Source organism: Plectropomus leopardus, chromosome 14 (genome assembly GCF_026936395.1).
Source record: "Plectropomus leopardus strain MGB_pleo_1.0 chromosome 14, ASM2693639v1, whole genome shotgun sequence".
NCBI lineage: Eukaryota > Metazoa > Chordata > Actinopteri > Perciformes > Serranidae > Plectropomus > Plectropomus leopardus.
In genome coordinates this window covers 21,922,501-21,948,893 of record NC_142189.1, presented here as the reverse complement: position 1 = coordinate 21,948,893, position 26,393 = coordinate 21,922,501, and the positions used below count along the sequence as shown (strand labels likewise).

General features: G+C 41.5%; 2 protein-coding genes across 3 annotated transcripts in view; one reads left to right on the top strand and one right to left on the bottom strand.

The window, feature by feature from the left end:
- Positions 1-233: 233 nt before the first annotated feature.
- Positions 234-15,621, bottom strand: togaram1 (TOG array regulator of axonemal microtubules 1). Of its 2 annotated transcripts, none has more exons than XM_042501245.2 (23): positions 15,320-15,621; positions 12,887-14,062; positions 10,346-10,412; positions 9,082-9,210; positions 8,583-8,846; positions 8,196-8,479; positions 7,781-8,010; positions 7,027-7,127; positions 6,782-6,946; positions 6,598-6,663; positions 6,265-6,434; positions 5,999-6,170; positions 5,447-5,683; positions 4,941-5,064; positions 4,543-4,648; positions 3,845-4,080; positions 3,535-3,693; positions 2,690-2,816; positions 2,485-2,600; positions 2,127-2,310; positions 1,768-1,987; positions 1,584-1,670; positions 234-1,477 (listed from the first exon to the last, which is right to left on the bottom strand). In XM_042501245.2, exons 2-23 carry the CDS (start codon positions 13,916-13,918, stop codon positions 1,224-1,226), a joined length of 4,530 nt encoding a protein of 1,509 aa, XP_042357179.2. In that variant the 5' UTR covers positions 13,919-14,062; positions 15,320-15,621; the 3' UTR covers positions 234-1,223. The 2 variants fall into 2 exon arrangements, with proteins under 2 accessions (XP_042357179.2, XP_042357180.2); XM_042501246.2 differs by having other exon boundaries at positions 5,999-6,167.
- Positions 15,622-17,936: 2,315 nt separating this feature from the next.
- The window catches only part of klhl28 (kelch like family member 28), a 10,138-nt gene continuing 1,681 nt past the window's right edge, over positions 17,937-26,393 (top strand). Inside the window, exons 1-6 of the mRNA XM_042500568.2 lie at positions 17,937-18,103; positions 20,052-20,312; positions 20,396-21,033; positions 21,653-22,096; positions 24,135-24,343; positions 24,526-26,393. The exon at positions 24,526-26,393 is cut by the window's right edge and continues 1,681 nt beyond it. Coding sequence (XP_042356502.1) covers positions 20,052-20,312; positions 20,396-21,033; positions 21,653-22,096; positions 24,135-24,343; positions 24,526-24,689 — 1,716 coding nt within the window. The 5' untranslated portion in view covers positions 17,937-18,103 and the 3' untranslated portion in view covers positions 24,690-26,393. The remainder of the gene's footprint in view (positions 18,104-20,051; positions 20,313-20,395; positions 21,034-21,652; positions 22,097-24,134; positions 24,344-24,525) is intronic.

The following is a 26,393-nucleotide window of genomic DNA, read 5'->3' as shown; positions in this document are numbered from 1 at the left end:
GTGAGTAAGCAGTAGGTGTATGCTTCCCTCTGTGCAGTGATAAAGACAGAAAATAGTTCCTACATGAAACTGCTCTCAGCAAGGTCTGTGGATCATCATGAGTAGCCAGATCATGATTTCTGTTAAGAGACACTGCTGCTAAATTAAGCAAATGTCTTAATGAGACCTTAACAGATGTGGTCAATACCCCATTTCAATCCCATTAAAATCTGAATGAGGCACCTGGAAGTTGGTTTTACAGAAATAAAACACTTTATTTATATATCAATCGGCCTTTGCTCTTGTTCACAAACAAGTTCCGTATAATTTAACAATAGATGAGTTAAAAGGCTACTTGAAGACTGGCACTATACTGAGACACAATCAGATCCGGGGCTTCACTGTCTCTCAGGCAAACGCTGGAGTCACACTGAACTCCTTTTCCTTTCACGCTGTCCCCATCCAGGAGAACTGGTTCCAACCCAACATTGATCGAGGCATCAGTGTACATATATATCTCCTTAACAAAAATATAAACAATTTTGATCCTGCCAGTTAATTTTGGTCATGCAGAAAAAGACAGACAGTACCACCTCAGCACATCATCAACAAGACTTTGAGACCATTAAACAACGGATAAATTATAAACTGTACCATTATACAGCATACGATTACAGATGAAGCTAATACTGTGCAAATACACATTTGAGCTGTACAAAAGCATTTTGTACTGTTCTTGTTAATCTCAATTCACAAAATAATAACAACTACATAAGACATTTTGAAAATATCACATCAGTTTTGATGAAACGGCAAAAAATATACACCTTTCAGGTCCCTGTCTTCTTCCTTGTCTTCTTTTGTGCATTTGAATTTTACATTCTGCAATAGTGTCTGATTTGTCTACAGTACATGTTTAGATAATGAAAAAAAAAAGCAATGACAATCATAGAATGGTAAAACTCATGAAGTGTATCATGATAATGAGCTACTTTTTCAAAGTGCAAAGAGAGCAGGCTGAGTGTGTGTAAGACCTGATGTCAGTATGTTACAATTGTCCATGCGTCTGTACCAGAGGAAATCTCACTGAGATAAGATTAAGAGCTCCTACTTTTTAAAGGACTTTCTCTTTGTTGATATAAAAGTGCAGGCACTGTAAGAAATGTAGAACATCTCTGTCTTCAAGTAAGGTCAGTGTTAATGTTTTTCCAACATCAGATTGTGTTTGGATTCGGTTTTTACCTTTACGATAAGGTCCTCAGGACCTCGTTTAAACCTTTATGGACATTGGCAGGCTGGGAGGCGGCACACTCAGTCAGGTTGGACCCCATCTGGGCGTAAAGGGCTTGGCACAGGTTGGCGGTAGCACCCCTCACGCTGCCGCCCCGGCCATGAATGGTACCGCTGTGGGTGGAGGTGCCCAGGAGGTGCCACAGCAAAGGAAGCACTTTCTGCTCCACCATCTGGGGCTTGCGAGGGTAGAGCTCAGTCACAAGATCTGGAAACAGAAAGCCAGATGACACAACAGGTGATCAGACATACTAACCCATTTCAGAGCCAAGTGCTCAAACTAACTGAGTTCAGAATTATGAAAGTGTACATACCTGCAACCTTTTCGATAAGATCCACCTTTGCTTTGCCGTTCAAAAACTGAGCCTTTGTGCAGAATGGCTGAAGAAGAAGTATATTATCTGTCATGGAAACAAAGAAAATCACTAAGTTAAATAAAGACAATTCTCCAACAATTTTACATCTACCACAAATATCTGAAACCTTAAAAATGATTACCAAGATTTAAGATAAGTGCATTAATAGCTCCAATAGCAGCAGAGTAGATGGCGTTGTTTTTGGAGTTGAGGTGATTGTCCACGATAGCTGGGACCAGGATGTTGACCACTTGGGACAGGTTGTCCTTCAACAAGTGGATGATTTTCTGTAGGGACTCGAGGGCATACAGGTTGACCTTGCTGTTGGATTCCTGCAGCCGTGCCTTGAAGGCATCGAAAACCTAAAAGAAGGGATAATAAAGACGGGTAAACGAGAGACATTTTGGTGATGTTTTTCATTTTGAAACAGTCACATGATGATAACTGAGAACCATGACTAAGATATATTGATAGGATTTGAAAAAGAACACAAGTACTAACCGGGAATATACTATTGATGACCATGTTGGGGTTGTGCTGGCAGTCGGCCGCTAGCTGGTCGATTCCTTTGATCCTCTCTCTGAAGTCCTTTGAACCCAGCAGACCTGAGATCTGCTTGATGTATTCGGTCTTGTCTGCAACACTCTGTGTCTGAGATCTACAGCTGTAATGGCTATTAGACTCCCTGTGGATGATGCAAAACACATCAAATAGTTTACTTTTATAAAACTATAAGTAAAGTATGAATATACTTTGAATATGCATTATACAGTTTGTGCTTAGCTACACCTCTGCTTAAAAGGCTGAATCTTGTTTCACAGAGTACAGTGCTGCTGTACTTGTTGATATTTACACCCACCTGTTGGTCTGGTTGAGTGGCTCTCTGGTGAGAGATGAGGCCCTGACCGTTCCACTCCCTGGGAGGGAGCGTCTACCCCTGGCTGACTGAGTGTCTTGGGGCATCTCACCAAGGCCCTAATTAAAACACCCAATAATCTCCAGGTAAGATAACCTTTAGCAAAAGAGACATAAATGTAATAAACATCCAAAAAAAAACATTGTACCTTTGTCTTGAGAGTGAAGACGGTGTCTCTGACAGTCGGCAGGTCTTTGGTGGAGATATATTTCTCCAGGATCTTGTCAAAGTCAGGGTGAGACGACAGGGACAGCAGCATTCGACGCCCAAAATACCTGTGAGTTGAACCAGTGTAATAGTGAGAAGTCAGAGATCGGGTGCAGATCTCTGTCAGTCTCTGTCTTGTGTCACTTCTGGCTTCCCAGTGGTGACGCCATCTTTGGCTTTGCAAGTGTTCATATATCGGCTGTAGAGCCAGAAAAGCAACTTTTGTCTAATTTAATATTTTTAGGTATTTATTTCAATCATAGTAAATCATATATCATCCAAAACGCAGGTGTATTTTATACGCTGCAATATACTGTTGTGTTGCGCTGCATTATATTGAAAAAATGTTTGTAATGTTTCCTAATTACATACGTGGGGGATATATTACAAAATATTACAAAGACTTCAATTCAAAAGACAATCACAACAAAACTATGATATCAAAAATGACAAAGAGATGAGTAAAATTATTAAATTTGGATTATGTTATATTTTTGCTTTTTTTTGGCCTCTTGAGGATTTTATGGCATGTGTCAGCCAGTAGCATGCATCACTTATCATAAATATTCTATTGTGTCGACCACACTTAAACATAAACAACATAGCTGCAGTGCCAAACATACCTACACAACATAAAAAAATGTTGAAAGCATCAGATCTTTAGGGAAATTTTGTATTTTGTATATATTATTTGCTATTCAATGAGCTAGAGTTTTACACAACTGAGCTGGTCCAATCAGACACTCAGCTTAAGACACAAGCAGCGACAAAAACAAAGTGTCATACCTGGCTTCCTGTGAGGAGTCTTGTGCAAGTTTGGTGACGGCAGGTAAGATTCTGTCTGTGAGATCTTTACCTCCGGACAGAAGACGAGCGGCACCAACCTTCTCCACCAGATCAGCCAGGTGCTGAGCGGTGCATTTTCTCACCACTGCATTGAGGTGACTATCAGAAGAGAAGGGAAACCAATTCAGCAATCAAAGATTCATAGAAAAGAATAACACAAAATATTTGGCGTGAAAAACAAAAGTACCAACAAAAATTCAAAATTGTGGTGAAACAGCACGTCTGTGTGTGTATAGAGATGCATGCTGACCTGAGTCCCCCAGAGAGTAAAGCATTGATGCCACGTGTTGGTGTGCAGTGCTGCACCATGCAGCCCAGCGCTGCGTCCACATCCTGCCTAATGAAGGCGTTGCTCTCCCCGGCCTTCTGGAGTAAAGCTTTAACTGTCCCCTCCAGCTCCTGGTCCATCGCTTTCTGCAGGTGGGTGTACAGGTCACCCAGCGTACATACTGCGACCCTGGAGACACTCGACCGCAGGTTCTTCACCTGATTGACATGTGTATTATAAATACATTAAAATGGGTCTTTTCAGTGTTAACAACTGTGCTAACGACAGGACACATAAGTTAGATTTCACACCTGGCAGTCAAAGCTGAGAATGAAGTTTACCCCTTATTACTAAGATGCTGAGAAATATATGCAAAATCAGATATCAATATATACTATACATTGTGTCATGTTTTGATATCTATATTTTACTTTTCTATATATTTGTATAAAAAAATCTAATTTTTTATACATTTTCTGTCATTTGTATTCCATGTAATGTTGAGCCACTGTAAAAAGTGAATTTCCCTGGTGTGTGGATCAGTAAGGGCTTTCTTATCTCATCTCAATTATCTTAACTTAACTTATCGTAAAGATAAGAAGTGGAGCAATTCAAGATCAGATAGAGCAACCAGCAAAAGTCAAAATGATGTGGGAGTGCTATACAACAAGTTATACTACCTCTTGAATGAGAGACAGGCAGACATCATGAAGCCTTCCCTTGAGTACGTCTGAGTGGTAGTGAGCCAGACTGCGCAGGAACGTCAGACCCTCGATTTTCTTCTCCCTGAAATTAAAGAAAGAGGTCGTCCGTCACTGTCTCTTGACCAAATTTAAAGACAGAATTCTTGTTAAGCATGTTGTTACACAACATGTATATCAAAATTTAGTATGAATTTAATTTAGTATTTTCTATTACTGCAATTCTTTAGCTAATTAGTACCTGCTAATGCATTTTCCATGCTATTTTATACTTCATAAACCTCTTTAGGACCCATAGATTTGAGTTGTCAGTACAACTGATCAAAACTATTCCCTCTGAGACAGTGCAGCTGAAATACTGTAACTGTGTTTCTCACCAGTCTTCGGAGCTCAGCAGGTTAAAGCTCTGCGTCAGAGCCAGGTCAGGCTTGGAAAAAGGACACAGCTCCGGAGGCTCGGAGAGATTTTTCTTGTGGCTCACAGTACCAGGGGACAGCTCATCTAAATGGCCCGTCAGACACCACACAACACACACAACACACACAGATTCGATCTCATGTTACATCTCTATCAGTCTGAAAACAAGCAGTGTGTGTGTGGGCGGCGGTGCATTAACAGTGGGTTGTCAAAACAAAGCATTGTGGCACATTACCCAAAGCAAACATCTTATTCACCCATGCTCTGGTGGCTCTGGCTGTCTAATTAATGTTCCAACATTTTCTATCAACAAAGAGCTGTTGAAGCACCAGTTCATTTATTTATAATGCAGTGGAAAACTGCAAGCCAGTGCCAGAACCACTAAGAGATGATACATAGCAACATAATACAAATACATGGGGACATGTAGCTGATAAATGGGGTCTTTAGTTTCAGATCCACTAACCTGAGCTGTGGGACAGCGATGGACGGGTTCTGCTGAGGCTAGGTGCCCTCCTGAGACGGGACAGGTTTTTGGGGTTGGGGGGCACTGTTGGAGGACTTGGCTGGTGGGGTGGGGTGATGCACTTGATGGGGCTTTGGGGTCCTGGTGGGCTGATGGGACTGGTGGGGCTGATAGGGGACTCGTCAGAGAGGAGGTCTGCTTTGGTGGAAGTCACTGTGCTGCCGTTCAGATGCAAATCTAAGTAAGAAAAATAAAACCAGCAGTTCAAGGCTCTGGACGCAAACATTAGCCCTTTACACTGCCCGTTCAGCATTGCATCATTGCATCGACGTCTGCCATTGTTTCTGTTTAGAAAGTGCTGCAGACACATATGTTGAATGTCACGCTAGAGGACGACGCTGTTGTGTTACACGTCACACCTGTATTACCTCTTCTGCTTCTGGGATGCCGGCATCCCTAGCTAGAATTTAAACTCTGCCTTAAAATCCACTTTATGAAGAATTATAGATTTAAATTTAAAGTTTGGTTAAGGTTTCCAAATCTTTCTCTTGCCTTTGATGATTAACATTTGATTCTCCTCTGTGGGTGAGTCAGACAGCATCTGTCTGACGCGACGGCGAATCTTCTCTCGTTTGTGGTCTGCTTGACTGCACTGCTCCTCTTGCTGATCCAGACCCTGCAGTCGCGTCTTATCCCTGTTAAACCTCGCGTTCTTCATCCTCTGCTGCACATGCGTTGGGAGAAAACACACCAGGTGGGATGTTGGTAAGTGGAGACTTTGAATGCTTTGACTTACCACTGCACAAAGTGTGACTAACCTTAAACTCATCTGGACGTGGGCTGTCATCACTGTCTAGATGACTGCCAGATGAAGCATGGTGGTAGATGCCTGCTGAGGGAACAGCAGGGGGTTTGGCCACTGAATCACCCTGCTCAAGTGACAAGGCGGCTCCTGCGCGGCTGGAGGACGCTGCAGTGCCAAACATACCTAATCGACAGAGCAAAAGGGGGATTTTTGCAGAGAACTTAAATGTATTATCAGACAGGTGGATGTTAAGAGTTTCTCAGTTGCTTAGGAATCAGCACTGAGAATTATTTAAACTGAATTGTGGATTTGTTGATGACACAAATGATGATCTGCAGAGACAGACCTCTTCCAATGACTCCCTCTGGCATATCCATGCCTGGTGAGTTCCTGCTGCTGTGGCCCTGAGATCCTAAGAATCACAGGTGAGGAATATGGTTTGATTTAAGTGGTTAAGCACACAAAGTATTATTTCCAGGTAAATCCAGGGACAAGAAGCTCTGTTCTGTTTGATATCACCGCTGACTGACCTTTGGAAGGCTTCAGAGCTCTGACTGATTCCCGGATGGCTGGTTTGACCAATGGAGGGGACGGTCCTGATGGCTCCTCCTCAGTTTTGATTGTTCCATTAGAGTAAGTGACTTTCTGCCCAATTACACCCACCTCAGACGACAATTCATTTCTCTGGGACAATCCTTGACAACAAAGACATCAATCAACTAAACTAAACAGGAAACCAGAGCGGGAAAAAAAATCATTTTATCCTGCTTTATACCTTGAAGGTTGCTGAAGTCCATGGACGCAGAAGACCTCAGTTTTGCAGAAGGCACTCTTGCAATGCGAGGTTTCATTCCTGAAGAGGCAGAGTTTCCGGGACTGTTGACAGATGCGACAAGTGAGAAGTTATGCTGGAAAACACTTAGCACTGTTCAAAACATTGTTACACACCACCAGATGGGTACCAGGTTGTCATTAAGTCGTCACCATGTCGGAGTCAATTAACTGACATATAACAGCTTGAACATGAGCTAACTAATGTCTTGAAATACTCTTATCCTCCTTAAAATCATACATCATTTGAAAACACGCTATACAGAATCATTATGCCTGTGTTTATTATTATACAGCTCCTTCAGTAACGGACTGCGGTACCCACAGATCAATCATGGACATACAGTATCTTTATAAGTAAAGGTGTTTATAGTGTGTATAGATTTTACATTGTTTTATTTTATCTAATATGTATCTTTGTAATATTTTATCCTTTTTTGGCACTCATCAAATTTTTTTCACATTTTTCACTTGCTTCTGACTCTTGCGCTGATGTAATGGGTGAATTTTTCTGGTGTGGGATGAATAAAGTCTTATTTTATCTTTACACACGACTTGCATAAATTTAACTCCCACATTATAAAACATGCAGAGCTTTTCCTTTGCTTACAAATGACTTGAATGTTTTCGACATGTGCAATGGTGGAGGGACTTTGAAAGCAATACATGCTAAATGCAACAAAATGTGTATTTTCTACCTGGCTTTGATGCCGTTGAAGCTGGTGTTAGCAACTGAACTCAGACTGGAGAGTCCGCTCTCACTGGCTGAGCTGGTAAGCATCGGAGAGGTGTGTGATGGTGAGTCCAGACCCAGGTCCAGCCTTACAGCTGAGTCGGGGCTGTCTGGATCCGGATCTGAACTGCTGAGGCTCACTTTGGCCCTCTTCTTAGCAGCACTGTTGCGCAATGAGCGCAGGGAGTTCAGCATCTGTGAACAGCAAACAAACTGGTACGTGAGCATGGAGAGGAAAAATATGAATGGAGCCAAACTTACACCGCCTGGACTGTGTGTTTCTCTAAGGTCTCTCAGGTGCTGATGGTGCAAATTGGAGCTTGCAGTTTTCTACATTTTCCAGCTGAGTCTTTTTAAGGAAAAATAGACAGTTTGCTGACCTCCTGCATGTCCAGAGGATCATCCTCTTGAGGATCTCGCGCTACATTGATGCTATCAGGGTCCAGATGAAGGTCTCTATCTAGCTGCTGATTCTGAGGGCTGCCTGGAGCATTGGACCTCTGGCCATTGTGGGACTGGACCTGCTCTGCCGTCGGGACAACTGGCGAGATAGATAGGGTTGCCCTGGTGCTGCTCAGAGCCCGGCGGAAAGACGAAGTGGAAGAAGAACTCACAAGGGCAGCACGAAGAGGCCGAGGGGAGCATCTGCTAGAGAGATGGTCTCCTAAAGGTGGTAGAACAGGGAGGATAAAAACAGATGACTCAAAGAGGCCACAACTTTTTACAATCAGCTGACAGCTCAAATGTGGGTCTTTCTACTTTATTACCCTTTGCTGTGCCTGTTGTGTCTCTCCAGGGGCTGGTGTCTCGCTGGTGAGGGGTGTTCTCTCTTTTGTTGGGCCAGGTGTTGGACATAGAGAGGGAGGAGTCTGCACGACGGTGGGACAGTGTTGGCGTGAGCACGCCTCCTGGGAGTGCAGCCAGTGGGTAGGAGGGCAGTAGGAAGGATCCGGATGTGGTGGGGTTGGAGGGGAGGGAGAACGTGCGTTCAACACTGGGGTTCCTTGAGAGCACGCGTCCCTTGGGTGCCACTGTGAGATCAAGTACAAACACATCAGGAACCATGAAAAACTGAGTCGATGTAAAGGTAACAAAGTGGAAAAAGTGGTTTATGGATGTTGAAAACTCCATCTAAACGACTAAAGTTCTTTCTCATCCTGATTCCTGATTTTCCTTTTTCCATCTCTATAAAAACTTTCAAAAGGAACTTTCAAGGGTTGCGTTTTCTTAAAAAATAATAATGATTTTGATGTAATAACTACTTACCGACATCTGAGTCAGAGAAGTTGGTTGTTTTAAAGATGTCGGGGTCCAAGTTGAGGCTTCCACTTCTTCTGAGGCGTGCAGGGGACTCTCTCCTTTTTGAGGATTGTGGCTTCTGAGGCTGTGCAGAGCCTAGATGGAAAGTATATTATACTTTGCCATTCACACTATAAACCTGACAGGGCTGTAAAATACCCAAATAACTTACACAACACTACCTCCACCCCTGTAAACTGCTGATTTTAAAAGTGTATGGAGGGAAAATTATTATAACTTAATTTATGAAAGTTACACTATTCATTTATGCTCTGTAATTGAGCTGCGTGATATTCACAGCAGTAGCCAAAAAAACTGGATATTTACGCACCAATGTTATACCACATTAAAAGATTTAGTAAAGTACAAAATACATTTTTAGTATTAAAAAGTAACTGCATTAAAATATTGTAAACACACCAACTACACTTGTAATCCTCATTTAAGGATTACCACCAGCATGTGTCCAGATTGCATAATGTACGGTAGCATCACTGGAATGACTACAGTACAATCCCTGTGTCAAATCACACAGCCCGCGGGTCAAAGAGGTAAAATCAAGCATGAGTTGAAAAACAAAATCATATTTTGAATACATAACATTTGGCAAAAATATGTAGCCAACAGAATATGGCACAAAATCAGGCCATTCCCCATCACTGGGCTTCGTTTTACCACTTTGGCATACTGAGGGGTAGTCAGCTGCCAGCAGGTCATTTTTTTAACTTGATGGCAGTCACCTGTGCCCCCCTGCTACAGTTACAGCAGCAGGAACACCGCAGATTTATTAGGCTTGATTTTCTATTGCAGCCGGATAATAGCAAAAGCTTCTTGTCCCTGATATTCACCAAGACCCCGGAGCAGAGCCTACTGTTTTCAACAACAGTGACATTTAGGGGTGTTTGACGACTATTTTCTATCATGCTTACATGTTTCCATAACCTTCCACTTGGCTAGCGTTTAAAACAAAACAGTTAGTGAGTGTGACTGCCTCTTTTCGCATGTCGTGAGACTGGTATGACATTTATCTGCCTTGCAACCGTGCTCATCTCTGGGCTTTTGGTGACGAGTGGCACGGTGATGCCTCTGACTCAGCATGCTAATCCAATTTAAAGCTGCTCTAAATCGAGTCCGGGTGAAGTTGACCATGACAACCAGTCAGCTGTACTTGTCACCTCGTAAGGAATGAACGAGAGTGTAATGTTGAGAAAAGGAAGTATTTGGCACTTACTGAAACTTGGTATGTAAGTCTCTGGGCTCAGCTTCCTGGACAAGGGAAGGAAATCCTCACGGGCTACCTATTAGAAGGCAGAAAATGATTTCCTTCAATAGCAACAATAGAGGATTTAGTTCAGATAACTGATGTAAAGCAATCCTTAAACAAGCAGGAGTCTTAGTGTAATTCCATCCACTGGCCTTAACAAAGGGATGCATCATATATTCCCCAGCTCAGGCATGACACGCTGGCATTCTGCTACAGTAAACAGACTTTAAACTGCCAACCTGTGAAAGCTTGGTCTAACATAAACAAATAAGAAACAGAACTCTGACAGATTTTTGCATCTCATGGAGAGAGTGTGGCTGAGGTCAGTCCCACTGCCTCCAATCTGATACGAACTCATTGTCGAACACTTGGCGTGATTGCAATCAACACCAGAGCAGTAAATAAGCCATGTTTTACAAGCATAACCCTGTGATAATACCAATTATGTGTCACGCCCCCTTCAGTAAGTGTGCTGTGTGGTAATGGGGGTTGCTGGGAAACAGACACTGCTGTAAACAGAAGGTTTTCCAAATGGAGGCTGTGAGCTAGGTAATAGTTTCCAGAACAAAATATGGTCAATTAATACCTCGTGAAACACAGCCGCTCATCTCAACAAATGAATATTACTGGAATAGAGCTGATGGCGGCTCATGTTTCACAAATCAATTTTGCTTGTGAGCTGATAAAATATGATAAGGCAAAGATACTCTGCTTGCTTTGCCCAGGGGGGCACATTTGCAAAATGACAGAAGACCAGAGCCCAGTTAATAAACAAACATTAATAAGATTTATCAGTATGTTATAAATCAATTGTCAGTTTTAAACCTTTCAGCTTTTTTTGTCCTCATTAATCTTTGCCATGAGGTTAAACCACCAGCCTTGCACAGATCAGGTACATGCAAAAGCTTTACTAGGATTTGAGGTCATTTGGGGTTTTGCCTGGACATATGTCTCGGGGTCCCAGGGACCCTCCCCTGGCACTTTTCAAAAAAAAATTAAACAAGCTCAATTTTGATGCTTTTAAAATGCAGTCTGCTACATTAGTTGCATTCAAAGTTCAAAGAAATCCCATTGTGAATGAATTTATTTTCTGAATGAACCCTACAGTGGGCCAGCTTTGGCTCATTTGCTGCAAATTTAGTATCAGTGAGGGTTTTTTACATGGACATGAATAATCAGTTCATGATCAGGTTTTTTGGAGTATCCTGTTTAAGTGTTTGAGCATGTCAACAACATATTATGTTTATGTGAAATCTGAATATGCTAGCTGGGGAACTCCAAAGGAAAGGATGATTTTGGGTTATATGAATAATACAATTTTTCTCAAGTAAACACTGTATCCCAAATATGATCATAACTGAGACAGCGTCATAATCAGGTAACAGCACAGAGAGAGGAATAGATATGTTTTCCCCGTTACATCCTGTAATGCAATGGTTAATCTCAAAACATTGGATGCTTATCTTTGCAGCGACAGTGTCACTGTACAGGGAGATGAGTCACTGTCTGAATTTCTTCAGAAATAGTGTCAGTTATGCGGCATTGTTCTGAGATTTTACATATCTATTCCTCTCTCTGTTTATAAAGAACTGAGAGCTATATAATCAATGACTCAATTCATTGTTACCCTGCCAACAGATACAGACTGAATGTGCAAAAAAACCCTTTTCAAGCATTAGGAGCTTTCTGAACAATATGCAATCATGCACATGAACAAAGGTTTATTGTAGAGGCCACTGCATACCTCTATGTAGTAAGGTGTGCCATATATAACTGTACCTCTCTGCTGCACTCCATCCATTCTGCATCATGAGAGATATAACTATATTTAGGTTTTTCGCCCCCGAACTCTCTGACGAAAGCGCCACCTCTAAGATTTCTTTCTGGACTGCTGCCTCTGGGTGTGACTCAGCTTCTCCAAACAGCAAGTGTACAATTCTGTCATTAAACAAACTGTCAACACCCCAGCTATTTGAAGATGAATTACCAAGGTTTAGCTTTATCGTTCCTCTGTAAACTAAGCAAGACCAAAAGGAGGCAAAAAAATGAAGCGCACAAAAATGACCCCTCCTTTCATGCTCTTTTTCAATGACTGCACTTGCTGACTGATTGGGAGCAAATCAACATAAATGCCAGGCCACTGAGATGCTCTGTAATTTCAAAGTCAATATGAAAAGCACTCTGCTGCTCCTAAATCGTCTGTACAGGCAGTTAAATGACTGATTAAGCTCTAATTGCTTTGGATTTCAGTGTATTTTAGGAGAAGGAAAACCCAGCTTGTTTAGTCAATGGCTGCTTCATTAATGTTCATCAATGACAACTAAAGGGCCATAATTTCCATCTGTTCTCTGGGTAAACTAAACCACCAGAACATCCTTTAAGCTGGCGTCTTATTCTAACAGAAAATAGTAAAAACACATGCTCAGTCTGGGAACGTTCCCAGATGGCTTAATTATCACAAGACAAAACGCAGAATAATGGCAAGTTGACAGTGATGATGGGCCCCACCTTTTCAGAGCACTTTCCGTTCGAGGTACTGCATTGCTGGTCATTCTCAGTGGATGAGAAGCTCGACATCTCCCAGGGTAGTTTGTTCTTCCCTTTACCCGCACTGACAATCCTCCTCTGAAGTGGGAGGTCATCAGTGAGGGAACCTAAGCTGCCATAACCATACAATCGGTCACAGTCTGGTTCAGTTCTGTGGCTCCTGGCACTGCTTACCCGCCCTCCGTTCATCACCCAGTCCAGATCGGCCCCAGAACCATACTGCAGGGAGCTACGATGTCCTGGTTTGGGGGCCACCAAGCCATATTCCACTATCCCCTCCGAGGAGAGTTTGGGAAGGACGTGCCTTGCTCGTCTTGCCTGTACAGCTGCCATAAGACCCTCTGCATCCTCATTGAGTTCGACCATGTCCACAGCTTTCATCAAAGGCTGCTTTTTTCCTGTGTCAAGGCAATAGTCCAAAACTGCAAACAGCTCAAGGGTGGCGTGGCGGACCTTCCTTTTGCTGTCTGCCAGGTATGGTGCAATGTCAAAACAAAGCTTGGGGATGTTGAAATCTGTTCTAGGATGAGTGAGCATAGCTGCCATAATGATGTTAAGGACATCTTCCCGAACCCTCGAATTCTTGTGTTTCAAGTTGCCAATGACGAGATCTAATACTTGTTGCGGTGCAACAGATTTCATCAGCTGTCGAAACACGCTCATGTACTCATTTTTGGTGATGGTGCGAGTGTCCCCCAGGGCCTTCAGGGCCACTAAGACTATCTGTTTGAAATATTTGTCTACGCCTGTATCTAGCTTCTGAATGAGTAAGTTTAAAACTTGTAAGGTGCCATAAAACACTTTAAAATTACTGTCATCCAGAAGTCGAGGGAGAAAATTGATGAACTCCTCAATACTGCCAGATGAGACTGATTCCATGTCCACTTCTGAGAGGATTTGTTTGAGCTCTTCCACGCCATTTGTGCGATTTTGGTAATTCTTCAGGTCCAGGAGCAGCTCGTGTAACTCCTGGGAGATCAATCCAGGGATCATTATTGATAGTGTTATGGTTGCGGTCAATTTTGAAAATTCAACAAAGCATACAAAATCCTGTGAGGACAATAATATTCCTCCTCTTTACTTTGTGCTTTCATCCTGAGTGGTTGGTGATGGAAAACCACTCGCCTGTTTGTCAAGCTGTGAATAGAAAACAGAAAATTAACAATCGATATTAGAGGTGAGAGAAAAAAATCGATACAGAATAGTTTCACAGTATTTTGTATAGCAATATTATATCGATACATGGACGCAAAGTATAGATTTCATATGACATAAATTAAGTAATGAAAACACAAATTAAACTTTAAGTAGCATAATTTAATGATGGAATAAACTGCTTTTTCAGTCCATTAGATGCATTTTGCTGATGTAATAAATAAAACACATGTATTTAAAGTTTTCTTTATGGAATTACCATTTGAAAATAGGTAATAAATCGCAATATGTTACTGCAATACTCATATGTCGGAAAATGTATTAAATTTCAGAAATATTGTATCATGACTAATTCATAACATCATGAAGTATCTGTATAATATTGTTTTTTAGGAGTGGGATTAAAAAAAATCAATACAGGATAGTACTGAGATATGTGGCAATATTGTATCAATACATGTACGCAAATCATAGTTTTATAAATTAGTTATGCAAATACAAATTAAACTTTTAGTAGCTTAGAAAATTACAAAAAATAACTGGCTTTCAGTCCATTAGATCGTCTGCAAACTATTCTTTCTGGAATTTGCAGTTAATAAACAGGTTATAATCCCAATATGTTACGGCAACACTAAGTGCATCAGAAAACATTTAAAACTGCAGTAATATCATATTGTGACTTAATTATCGTGATAATATCGCATTGTGATGCCTCTTGCGATTCCCACCCCCGATAGATATATGAATGAATCAGCTTGCTTATTGTGAAGTTAGGAGCAAATGATTATGTAATAGTGTATATAAACATGTTACACATTTTAACTGAGGGAGTGTCTTGTTGCTTCTCGACATTATGATCGATCATCACATTAGCTTGGAGCCAATGGGACAACCACTTGTGGCTGTCAAGCACGGCAGTTATCAACAGTATGACTGAGATATCCTTTGCTACTGTACGTTACATTATTCCCCGCTTTTCTATCATTAATATGATTTGTGTCCGTTTGAGCTTTAGCCAGCTACACGATACTAATACCTTCAATGGGCTTACAATCAATCCCGGACTACACCGTTACCGTTAAGCAGCCTTTATGAGTTAGCTACACGGAACCCGAGCTAACTGTAAACTGCAGCACCACTCAAACCGTGCTAAGCTAACTCGCTGCTCCGCTAATGGTCTTGGTGGTTAGTGCTGGCTGACTGGGCTAGCAAAGTTACAAAAACAGCAAGAAAACAGACCTGGCATTTCTCTCTGGTCCTCTTCCGTGACGCTCGACGAGACTATCTAATGTTACGTCGTCCAAATGTCCATGTCATGGTGCGGCGGCTAGTTCTCCTAAGTGCAGACATTTTCCGTGGTTGTTTCAGCTGGTATCTGGAGTGTTGAATGTTTGAAAGCTACAGAGGTATTCACACTGAGAGGAGCCCACACACACTTACACACACACACACACACACACACCGAGGCAGCAAAATGGCGAATACATGTCGCAAACTGAGCGCTTCCATGGTGACGCGAGCCGAAGCTCCTCCAGGCGGTAACATCACCACAGAGCTGCAGCCGACACACTCACTGGTGGAAACTAAATCAAACTGAGAGGAAAAATGATGACACATATCTTTCACGTTGACTTGATTTGTGCACTTTTGCTCACTGTTATGCAGGCATATAACATGAATAACAGATATCACTTAAAATGTAGCCTACTGTCCGTTTGTTTTGTTCTTTGTGCTATTCAGGGATAAAGAAAAGTCCATATTTTCTTAAATATATTTTTGTTGAGAGTATATTTTATTTGCCACTGCCAGGATTGGATTAATAGAAAAACAAAACAAAACTGATGTCACTGCTCAGGGATATATCACTAATTTCTAGGCCCTGTGCACCCTTCTCTTGATTTGATTTCTCTCTCACATACCTTTAAATTTGTTTTTTTCTGAAGTAATTTTCTTTCTTTCTTTCATTTTTAGAACCACAATTTCCCTTTCTTGGGGAAACACATGACAGTCAGTGCATTTACATGGACATGAATAATAATAACCTATGTGTTTTTTTGTAATATCTATTTTATAATATGTATGTGTTTGAGCATGTAAACACCATGTATTGTTTATGAGAAATCCAAATATATGAGCTGGAGCACTCTGAAAGAAACCAAGATGCACCGTGAAACTTCAAATATAAGCCTGTCCCAATTTAACACCCAGTCCCTTTTACTAGCCTGGTGTGGCTACACATTATGACAAATAAAGGCCTGTCTCAATTAGAGGCCCAATTCTTTAGCTACCTGCTGGAACAAGCATTGGTTAGCTGCTTAGACTGCACATACAAATATAAATGTTTAAAGATTTGTTAATATGGGCATGCCACACACATGGTTGGTAAGATTCTCTACAAATCAATCATTCAGTTCATTTTACTCAAATCTTGACCCCAAAGAAGACAGTAGTACCAGCATAGTAAACAAGAAAGATCCTTAAAAAAGAGGTTTGAATAAACACTTTGATTGTATTTCCCATCTTTGCTTAATAATAGTTTTGTGCGAAAGTAAAGTTGAGATAAATTATTTAAGTAATTAATAGCCCAGCCTATTAACTGTAGTTTTATTGTATATGTGGAATATGAGTAAGCTGATTTCTCTCTGTTCATGTAAACACCATATCCCGAATATGATCAGAATCTGGATGTTTCATAAACAGATTATTCATGTGCATGTAACAGCACTCAGTGTATAGACTGCACTTGTATAGCGCTTTTCTAGTCGTTCCACCACTTAGAGCACTTTCACACTACATGTCACATTCACTCATTCACACAAACTTTCACACACCGGTGACTGAGGCTACTGTACAAGGTGCCACTATTATGCCCCTGTTATTGCCTTAGAATGATGATTCACAAAATGCCATCCAACCTATGTTATGGGACACCAATCAGGCTCATATTTAGGCCTACTATAAAATAGTTATTTGTGGAAAGAAAAGAAAAAGCATTTAACAACGAGAAACTCATGAAGTGTAATTACAGCACAGTTTTTATGTACCTGTTTTAAATTTAGGTAACTTTATGTGCAATATTCCATTAATATTTCAAAGACAAATATTATACTTTTTTATTGATTTACATTTTTGACAGCAACACATTCAAACAAAACTCTTCATATGGATATGTGAGTAATATTTTAAGGCTGATACTGTTACAAGTGGCCCTAGGTGACTTCTGTGTGTCTGCATGGGTGTGATTTTTGTTCTTTTTCAAACATCTGTTTTGTCTGTCTGCTTTTGGGTCCTTGGTCCCATGCCTGACAGATACCAAAATATACAAACCAAAAATTAACCTATCCTTGTAAGTATATGTATGTTGCTGATAATATTTGGTATGTTTAGTTTAGTTTATTTTGGTTATTTCCCAACGTATAAAATTTAAATACACGTATAATTAAAAAAACAAACAAATATAAGTCATCAACTCTAAAGCATTAAGAACCCTGACGAAGACCGGTTTACAAACAGATACAGTTTTTTTTCTATGGATATGGAATTTGGACCAATGTTATAAGATTAATCATGCATATTTTGTCAGGGTTTTCTTTACATATGTTAATTTGCAGGAGACTAAACAACACATCCCTCCAAAGCAAGACAAAACTTTCAATCAAAATTTTCAGAAATAAAATTACATAAATTAAACCAGAATTTTTTCAAAGTGAGGCAATGTAAAAAAAAAAACATAAAAAACAACAGTTTCGGTGCAATCAAAGCAGAAAGTACAATTTACATCAAAGGTGCCTCTCTAACACAAAGATTGTGGATGTGGTTTTATTTTGAAATGAGCGGAAGTGGGAGTGCTGCTCTGATAGCTCGTTGTTATAAGCGCTCCTCTGTAGCTGTGTGGCTAGGCTGGCTGTTTGGCAGTAGGTTGTTTTCTTGATAGCCGCCTGGGGTTCCTACTCGTCGCCGCTGAACTCCGCCACTGCAAAATTGGTCTTTACAGCGGCACAACAGACTGACTCTTGGTTACAGGTTTGTTCTCCTTAATGTGACGATATACAAATGTTATCAGACTGCTAGCTATAACGTCACGTTTTGTATCTGTCAGCCATGTTACTGTATATCAATCAATGATGCAGCTAGCCACAGTAACCGTGTTTATTTTTAGCAGCTAACCTGCGCCGACTGCAGTGCAATGAACGGATATAGGTGCTGTGTATTTGCTGGAGGCGAACATTGTTGAGGGCACGATGGTGGCATGAAAATGTTGATGTTAATTTAAGTAAGATATCTGGGGGAATTTGCTTTTGCAAAATCCAAGCTGTTGTTGGGGTTTACAGTGTGTTAGCTAGCGCACTAGCTTTCTGCTGCTGTACGGCTAAAGGCAGCTAGCTAGTTTTGATCTGAGCCATGTCTTCCGTTCAGAAATAAAGCCAAGGCCCCAGTCAACTAAACTAACTAACATTTAGCGTTATTGTGGCTAGATGCCAAATCATTTAACCTGACGATAGAAAAATGCACTCTTACTAGCAAATCTGGTTGGTTAACTTTAAGAAGCGCTAGCACTGGATTAAGAAGATCATGCTTCTTTAGCTTGCCAAACAGCAGACAAACAGCGGGTTGAATAACTACAGTATTACTACAAAACATCCCCGAAGGCATCACTCACCATGGCATGTTTTCCCTCACGCGTGTTATTACGTCACGTTGCACAGGCCTGTGTTTACTTGACTTGTCAGGCTTTTAGTCACAGGGACAACACGGCAAGTGAATAGGATTTACAGTATTTACATTGGCTTGTCACATGTCAGTTAATCAAAAATATTTAGATTGGATTATTTATTCAAAGAAGACATGAGATCATTTTTGGTCCACCAATTACTGTCCACAACACACAGATTGATCCTCCTATAAATATTTAGGCATCCATGTGGATGCTGCTTTTGACTGAGGTCATTTGCAGCCAACATATTAGGGATGCACAATATTGGATTTTTTGTCAATATCAAATATGCTGATATATAACAACTCATTTGGCCGATATCGATATATCCACTTTTTTCCCCACCTAATTTTAGTGATCATCAAGCCTCTTATGTTGTGGATTTAACATCATATTATGCATACTCTTATCATGATGGCCCACCACCTGATGGAGACATGAAAAGCAATACTTTTCTGTGTATGTAATATTAATTCATTGTGCAAAATAAGAAAAATACTTCAACTTAGGGTTTATGTAAAAAATCTATATATCACTATGATTCTGGCAGATATCAGCATGCTTGCTGATTCCAATATTTCATTTTAAAGCCAATATCTGCCGATACAGATGATGTGCCAATATTCTTGTGCATCTCTGCAACAAACAGATCGTGTTTCTGTTTTTCCAGTCTGTAATACAGAGTGCGATGCAGTATGGAGTCAGTTCATGGTACAGTTGTTTCTCTGTTTATCTTAAAGCTAGATTGGCTAGATATTGCGAATCTGCTCAAAGATTGTGGGTGAAGCCCTTGAGTCAATTTTCTAATCTGTGTATACTAAAAGAATGTCGCCTCTCGATGGTAATATCACGTCCAGTCCATATTACACGTTATTTGAAGAATATCAGCTTTAGCCATCACACAAGAGATTTAGAGTCCCACAGGCTCGACTTAACAGGTTGAGAAATTCTTTTGTTCCTCCGCCAACCTATAAAATTAGAGTATGGCTTCTAAGTAGCCTCATATGTACCTGAGCTGAAAACTGAATGTAATAAGTGATGTGTAATATGTTGCACTGTATCCACTTTTGTAATATCCATGGTGATTTGTAGTGTTTGTTGTATGTTTTTGTTGTTTGGTTAAAGGTTGTATTTATGTGAAACATTTGACGTCTTGGGGTGCAAGACAAAATTCAGAATTATTTCTGACAATAAAGTGAAATCAGTGCCTTTTACAAATTGTAAACAACGCACCGATATGTGGATTTCTGCTCACAGATGGACCAGCAGGACCAGTCCTATATGTTTGCCAGTCTGAAACGGCCTCACTCAGAGCAGCTGCTGCAGGGCCTCCAGCTCTTGCGGCAGGATCACGAACTATGTGACATTGTCCTGCGTGTGGGTGATGCCAAGATCCATGCCCACAAAGTGGTGCTGGCCAGCATCAGCCCTTACTTCAAGGCCATGTTCACGGGTAACCTGTCAGAAAAGGAGACCTCTGAGGTGGAATTCCAGTGCATCGATGAGACTGCTTTGCAGGTATGCTTGGAGCCAGCAGACACCTGATTAACTGCTGTACCACAGTTATTGTTTATGTGACGCCGTTACTCTTTCTCTTCCAGGCCATCGTTGAGTATGCCTACACTGGCACTGTGTTTATCTCCCAGGAAACAGTGGAATCTCTGCTCCCAGCTGCCGACTTACTCCAGGTGAAGCTAGTACTTAAGGAGTGTTGCTCCTTTTTAGAGAGCCAGCTGGATGCTGGGAACTGTATAGGCATCTCCCGCTTTGCAGAGACTTATGGCTGTCATGATCTGTGCCTGGCTGCAACTAAGTTCATCTGTGAGAACTTTGAGGAAGTTTGCCAGACGGAGGAGTTTTTTGAACTGACAAGGGCTGAGTTGGATGAAATCGTGTCCAATGACTGCCTTAAGGTGGTCACAGAGGAGACTGTATTTTACGCCCTGGAATCGTGGATCAAATACGATGTAACGGAGAGACAGCAGCATCTGGCTCAACTGCTGCACTGTGTTCGCCTTCCACTCCTCAGCGTCAAATTCCTCACTCGCCTATACGAAGCCAACCACCTTATACGAGATGACCATGCATGCAAGCACCTGCTCAATGAGGCCCTCAAATATCATTTTATGCCTGAGCACCGGCTTTCATATCAGACTGTGTTGTCGGCACGGCCCAGGTGTGCCCCTAAGGTGCTTCTTGCAGTTGGAGGAAAGGCTGGACTGTTTGCAACATTAGAAAGGTAATGAAAATGATGTCTTGATAATCATTTAAAGCAGTGTTTCCCAACTGGTCCACATTTCTCCTTAGTGATTAGTTAAAGGTCCACACACAAGATTAAATTACCACATGTTCAATTAGTTTTTCACAAAATGTAAGCGACATGTGGGCTTATAACACAATGAAGGAAAACATATTGCAAGAACAAAGTGCAGTTACTTAAAACTTAGTAAATAAATGGCACTGCAATTAAAAATATGCATATTGCACTTGTGCATATATGTGCATACTATGGCTTCAAGACTAATACTTTGCCTCCATGCAACATACTTAAGGTTAAGTGAAACCAGGATTAATATATTCGTTGTTATACTTGCATTCGGCCATGTCCTTGAGCTAGTTTTCTGTCTCTATAGCTATCTGTTAGTCACTCTACAACAGGAGTTTTTTTTCTTTTTGCAACAACACGCTCAAGTTTCTTAGGGTCCATACAGAATGCACCTGCAACCCACTTTTGGACTGCGACCCACCAGTAGGGAACCACCAGTTTAAATCACATACAAAACTGCATTGTGTGTGCATTCTTAATGTTCTGTGTTTAAAAACAAACGCACTGAGGGTGTCTACCTTTTACCTTGCAGCATAGAAATGTATTTCCCTCGGACAGATTCATGGATAGGACTGGCCCCTCTAAGCGTCCCCCGATATGAATTTGGAGTGGCAGTTCTGGACCACAAGGTGTATGTGGTAGGAGGCATCGCCACACACATGAGACAGGGCATTAGCTATCGGAGACACGAGAGCACAGTGGAGAGCTGGGACCCGGAGAGCAACACCTGGTCCTCGGTGGAGCGCATGGCCGAGTGCCGCAGCACGCTCGGGGTGGTGGTCCTGGCCGGAGAGCTGTACGCCCTTGGAGGCTACGACGGCCAGTATTACCTCCAGTCGGTGGAGAAATACGTTCCCAAGTTGAAGGAGTGGCAGCCGGTGGCACCCATGACCAAGTCCCGCAGCTGCTTTGCCACCGCTGTGCTGGATGGCATGGTGTATGCTATTGGAGGCTATGGCCCAGCCCATATGAACAGGTAATAGCACTACAGGTAATAGGTACTACAGGTAACAACACTTCCTCCCGATGGTCAAACACAACGTTAGATACATGACTTTACAAACGCACAAAAAACCCATCACCACCACAACAACAACAATAACAACAAAATGCTACACAGGACCAAGCTCTAATTAGTTAAACCAAAACCAAAGTTCTTATACAGAGATATGAAATTAAAGATATCTAATTGTTGAGATGTAGTTATTGAGCAGTCTGAATGCGGCACTAGAAAACCAGTCTCGTTCCAGGTTTCAAAGAGTTAACAAGGCATCTTTCTGTTAATGCTCTGTCCTATGTATTATATGTTTCACCTCTTTCCCTTTAACTGTAGCCTCTGTCATTGAAGTTTCTATATAACATGTAGATTGCAGAAAGCCCCATAGGATCAAAACAGTCAACTAACCTTTCTTTGCTCCTACAGATGACATTTAACATCAGTAACGTGAGGTTCTGGTGCTTCTACCACACCTTTTTTTTTTAATAGCCTTTGATGTCAGTGAAAAGCTTGCAGCTCCTTTAGACCTCCTAACCTGGCTTTCTCTCAAGGTCTTGTTAGTTATTTAATAGAACTGGTAATCAAGTGAAGGATGTCAAGTGTTGCTGAGAAAATGGCCAGGGCCCTGTGAACGAGTGAAGAGAAGTCATAACAGAAGTGGCTGCTGAAGTTGCATAGAGTGAGTGCCCGACTGCGGGCTCTCTGTTGTTGATGTGGATCTCTGGAGAGCAGTGTCTCTGTTGCTTGTTTCCTTGACTCCCGAAACCCCTCAGGAGAATGTGTTTGGACTGAGAATCTGCAGGGACTATTTTTTTCTTTCCCCAATGGCTTATGTCTTTGCATTCTGCAAAACAATCCTTGATTGCTAATGTTCCAGTTGCTGTCAGGGGACTCATTTGACTCTGGTCAGATTAGGCAAACCAACATTTCCAGTGGGTGCTGGAAGGTCTCTAGCTCTGCTATTGGTGGTGCTGTACCGTGTGTGTGTTTGTGTGTGTGTTTGTGTTTGTGTGTATATGAGAGATCAGACCACCATAACTGTTGTACTCTTGGTTTCATGAAATAATTATATTTAAATCCAATAAGCACTACTATTTCAAAATTAGAATTGTTTATAAGGTTGATGCCACACTCATTAAATGCATCTTTTGAAGGACTACTTAGGTGTTTTTGCATGTTATAGACAACTACAAATTGCATAACCTCAACAATACTTAGGGCAGTTTTTCAAACCATATCACGTCTTTGGATTTCCCACATAGCTATTGTTTCACTTATGTCTAAAAATAGAATTTCTTGAAAGTGGCAACTGGTAAATTGTTACAGCATTCGGCAGGGGGTCTGTTGAGGAATTTCAGAGGGCTGGACAGTCAGATCACTTTACATTTTGATTTTTTTAATAACTTTTTTGTGTTTTGGTAAAGGTCCTTTTGAGGGATATGTTGGTAGAAATGGAATTTAACGTTTCATATTGCATGTATTTTTATAGCATTGCATAGCCCATCGATTAATGAATTACATTTCACGTTAAATTAATCTCTTAATGACTGATTAATCAATCATTGATTAATTTTTGTCATCCATACTACATACAGAAAGTCCTCTTTGACAGAGTCCGCCATGATGTTCTACAGTAGCCCAGAATAGACAAACAAAACGCTTGCTCTAGATGGGGGCATTTGTGTCAATTGTAATTTCCCTACAGCTGATTTTGCAGTTGCATTAGTGTTTTTTGCTGGGTAATTTTTGTATTTCAGTTTCACTGAAAAAAAAAGATGATGATGTGACTTTTGCTGGGGTTTGTACCAAACAAGCATGTTGCTTTATTTCTGGAATATAATTTGTAGGCCGTGCATCTTGGCGCATTTTTACCTTTTATCAAAAAAATTGCTCATGGCCATATTGAGATTTCAATAGTATTTTGATTTCATTGCACAGCCCTAGTTGCAACCTCACTGCTAGATGGCACTAAATCCTAAACACTCGACCTTTAATTGTGCTGCATCTTCTCACACAGCGTGGAGCGGTATGACCCCAGCAAGGATGCCTGGGAAATGGTAGCCCCCATGGCAGACAAGAGGATCAACTTCGGAGTTGGCGTCATGCTAGGCTTCATATTTGTGGTGGGCGGACACAACGGAGTGTCGCACCTGTCTAGCATAGAGAGGTACGATCCACATCAGAACCAGTGGACAGCCTGTCGGCCCATGAATGAACCACGCACGGGTAAGTTAACCTCTTAACTTTTGTCGAAGCGGTCATTTGTATGTTTTACAAATTTCGGTGACACCTTGTGGTATTCTCTAAAGACACCCCATGTGTAAAGTCAGAAAGTAGATCTGTATGTGCAATCTCTGAGAGAAATGAGTTTTAATCCGACTGCGTATAACCGTGACTTCCTCTTGCAGGTGTGGGCTCTGCCATCGTGGACAACTACCTCTATGTGGTGGGAGGTCACTCCGGGTCATCTTACCTGAACACTGTCCAGCGCTATGACCCCATCTCAGACAGCTGGTTGGACTCGAGCGGCATGATGTATTGCCGTTGCAACTTTGGTCTGACTGCCCTTTGACCCATGGCCCAGCCAGCTAGGACCCAATAAGAGAACTTAGACACAAAGACGTTTCTTTTTTGTTGTCTCCTCCTCCTCCTTCCCCACATTCATCCTCCAGGTGCAGAGGAGCGCTGCACACCAGGGAGAACACCAGAGGAGCGAGAGCCTGCTGGGTGGATGGATGTGTCGGGGTAGCTGGCTGGCTAAAGGGGTGACCCACAGACATGGCTGCAGAGATGAGGAAGAGCTGCAGAGTTGTGCGAGACAGAGAGGAAAACGATCGGACAGCTGTTGTCATGGGCACGAGGAGACGACCGCTCTACTGCTGCTGGACCACAATGAGGACTCTGAGCCATTTCCCAGAGGATTGTGGGAGAAAACTTGTCACTTTTGTTTCAAAATTCTTTTATGTTAGCAGACATTTTTGTTTTTGTTTGTCTTCATGCCATTAATTGTGTTAAACACTCAAATCTGTTTTTTTTTTTTCTATTAATTAATTTCCCTGCTGCAACCGGAACCACGTGTTCAGATTTTGTAGAACACCGCAGTTTGCCGGTGTATTTGTATGAATATGTGGTTGTTGGCCATGTGGTGTGTATGTCCGTGTGTATGCTCGAGGGGGTACATGCATGTCAGATAGGATTGTTTGTTTCGTTACGTGTCCGGGTGCAGAGCCGATGCGCGGGCTCAGCGACGCAGGAGTTCTGCATCAAAATCAGTGCTTCACAAAAAAGAGAAAAGTTGGAATCTTTATATTTTCAAAAAAGGGCTGCCTTTTTCTCTCTTGTAAATAGTCTAAATAAAATATATAGATATGAATATATCCTCTAGTGCATTTGCCTGTAAATGTTTTTCTGCACTGGGTCACTAGCGTGCGTGCGGATATGTGTGTAGTTTGATTCCAAGGATCGGCATAGAGGTGAGTGACACATTCTCCTGAGTGTTTGTCACCAGTTTCTGCCTCATCCTGGGAGCCATTCAAAAAAATTTCCATGTTCTAGCTTCTGTTACATCTTCCTAAGGTCAGGTCATGCACTTGCTACTCTTCACAATAGTTGAAATCGACCTTGGCCCTCTGCTCACCCTTTGGTCTGTACACAATACCAACTGGTGCTATATTTAGGATTCAGGATTCAGCTGTTTGTTCGTGTTGCCTCGCACAATTAGGTCAACCTCTGTTCAGCCTCTACATTACTGCGTTAAGATGTTATTTGATTTATGCGCATTTAAATGTGTAAAACTAAATGCCCCCCTCCCCCCCAACCATGCAATAAAATAAAGTCCTGCTGAAAGGGAAGCATGTGGTTGAAAAACTGCAAACTTCTGCCCTGATAATTACCCCCAAAGTCTGGAAATTAGCACTATGTCTGATTTAAGTTTTGTTTAATTTCAAATATTCCCCTTCCTCACATCATCATCCCTGTTGCTGGATATGAGCATGCTTTGTCATTGTCTCAACGTTTGTTCCCGGTACAGTGTCACTGTCTTGACTACGATCAAACGTTTTCTGCCTGTGATTAAGTCTGACACCTGCTCTTTTCACACGCTACCAAACACGTGATCCTCATGTGGTCTTGCTTGCAAGCTCAGGTTTGAGGTAATCTGTTCACAGCTTCATGTGAAGTGCCAAAACAATAATTGTTTTTCATCTTTCCCGCCTCCAGTTCTAGACACCGCTTCTTTCGTGTGACATAAATGAAAAATTTCCCTCTCGTCATTGTT

Excerpts from the sequence above, each read along its gene's own strand:
- togaram1 (XM_042501245.2), bottom strand. The coding sequence starts at position 13,918 with ATGATCCCTGGATTGATCTCCCAGGAGTTACACGAGCTGCTCCTGGAC. Across the intron at positions 5,684-5,998 it reads TCAAATGTTAATCATCAAAG|ATTTGCATCTGAACGGCAGC; the intron begins GCAAGAGAAAGA and ends TTTCTTACTTAG. Across the intron at positions 2,311-2,484 it reads CCACTCAACCAGACCAACAG|GGAGTCTAATAGCCATTACA; the intron begins GTGGGTGTAAAT and ends CATCATCCACAG.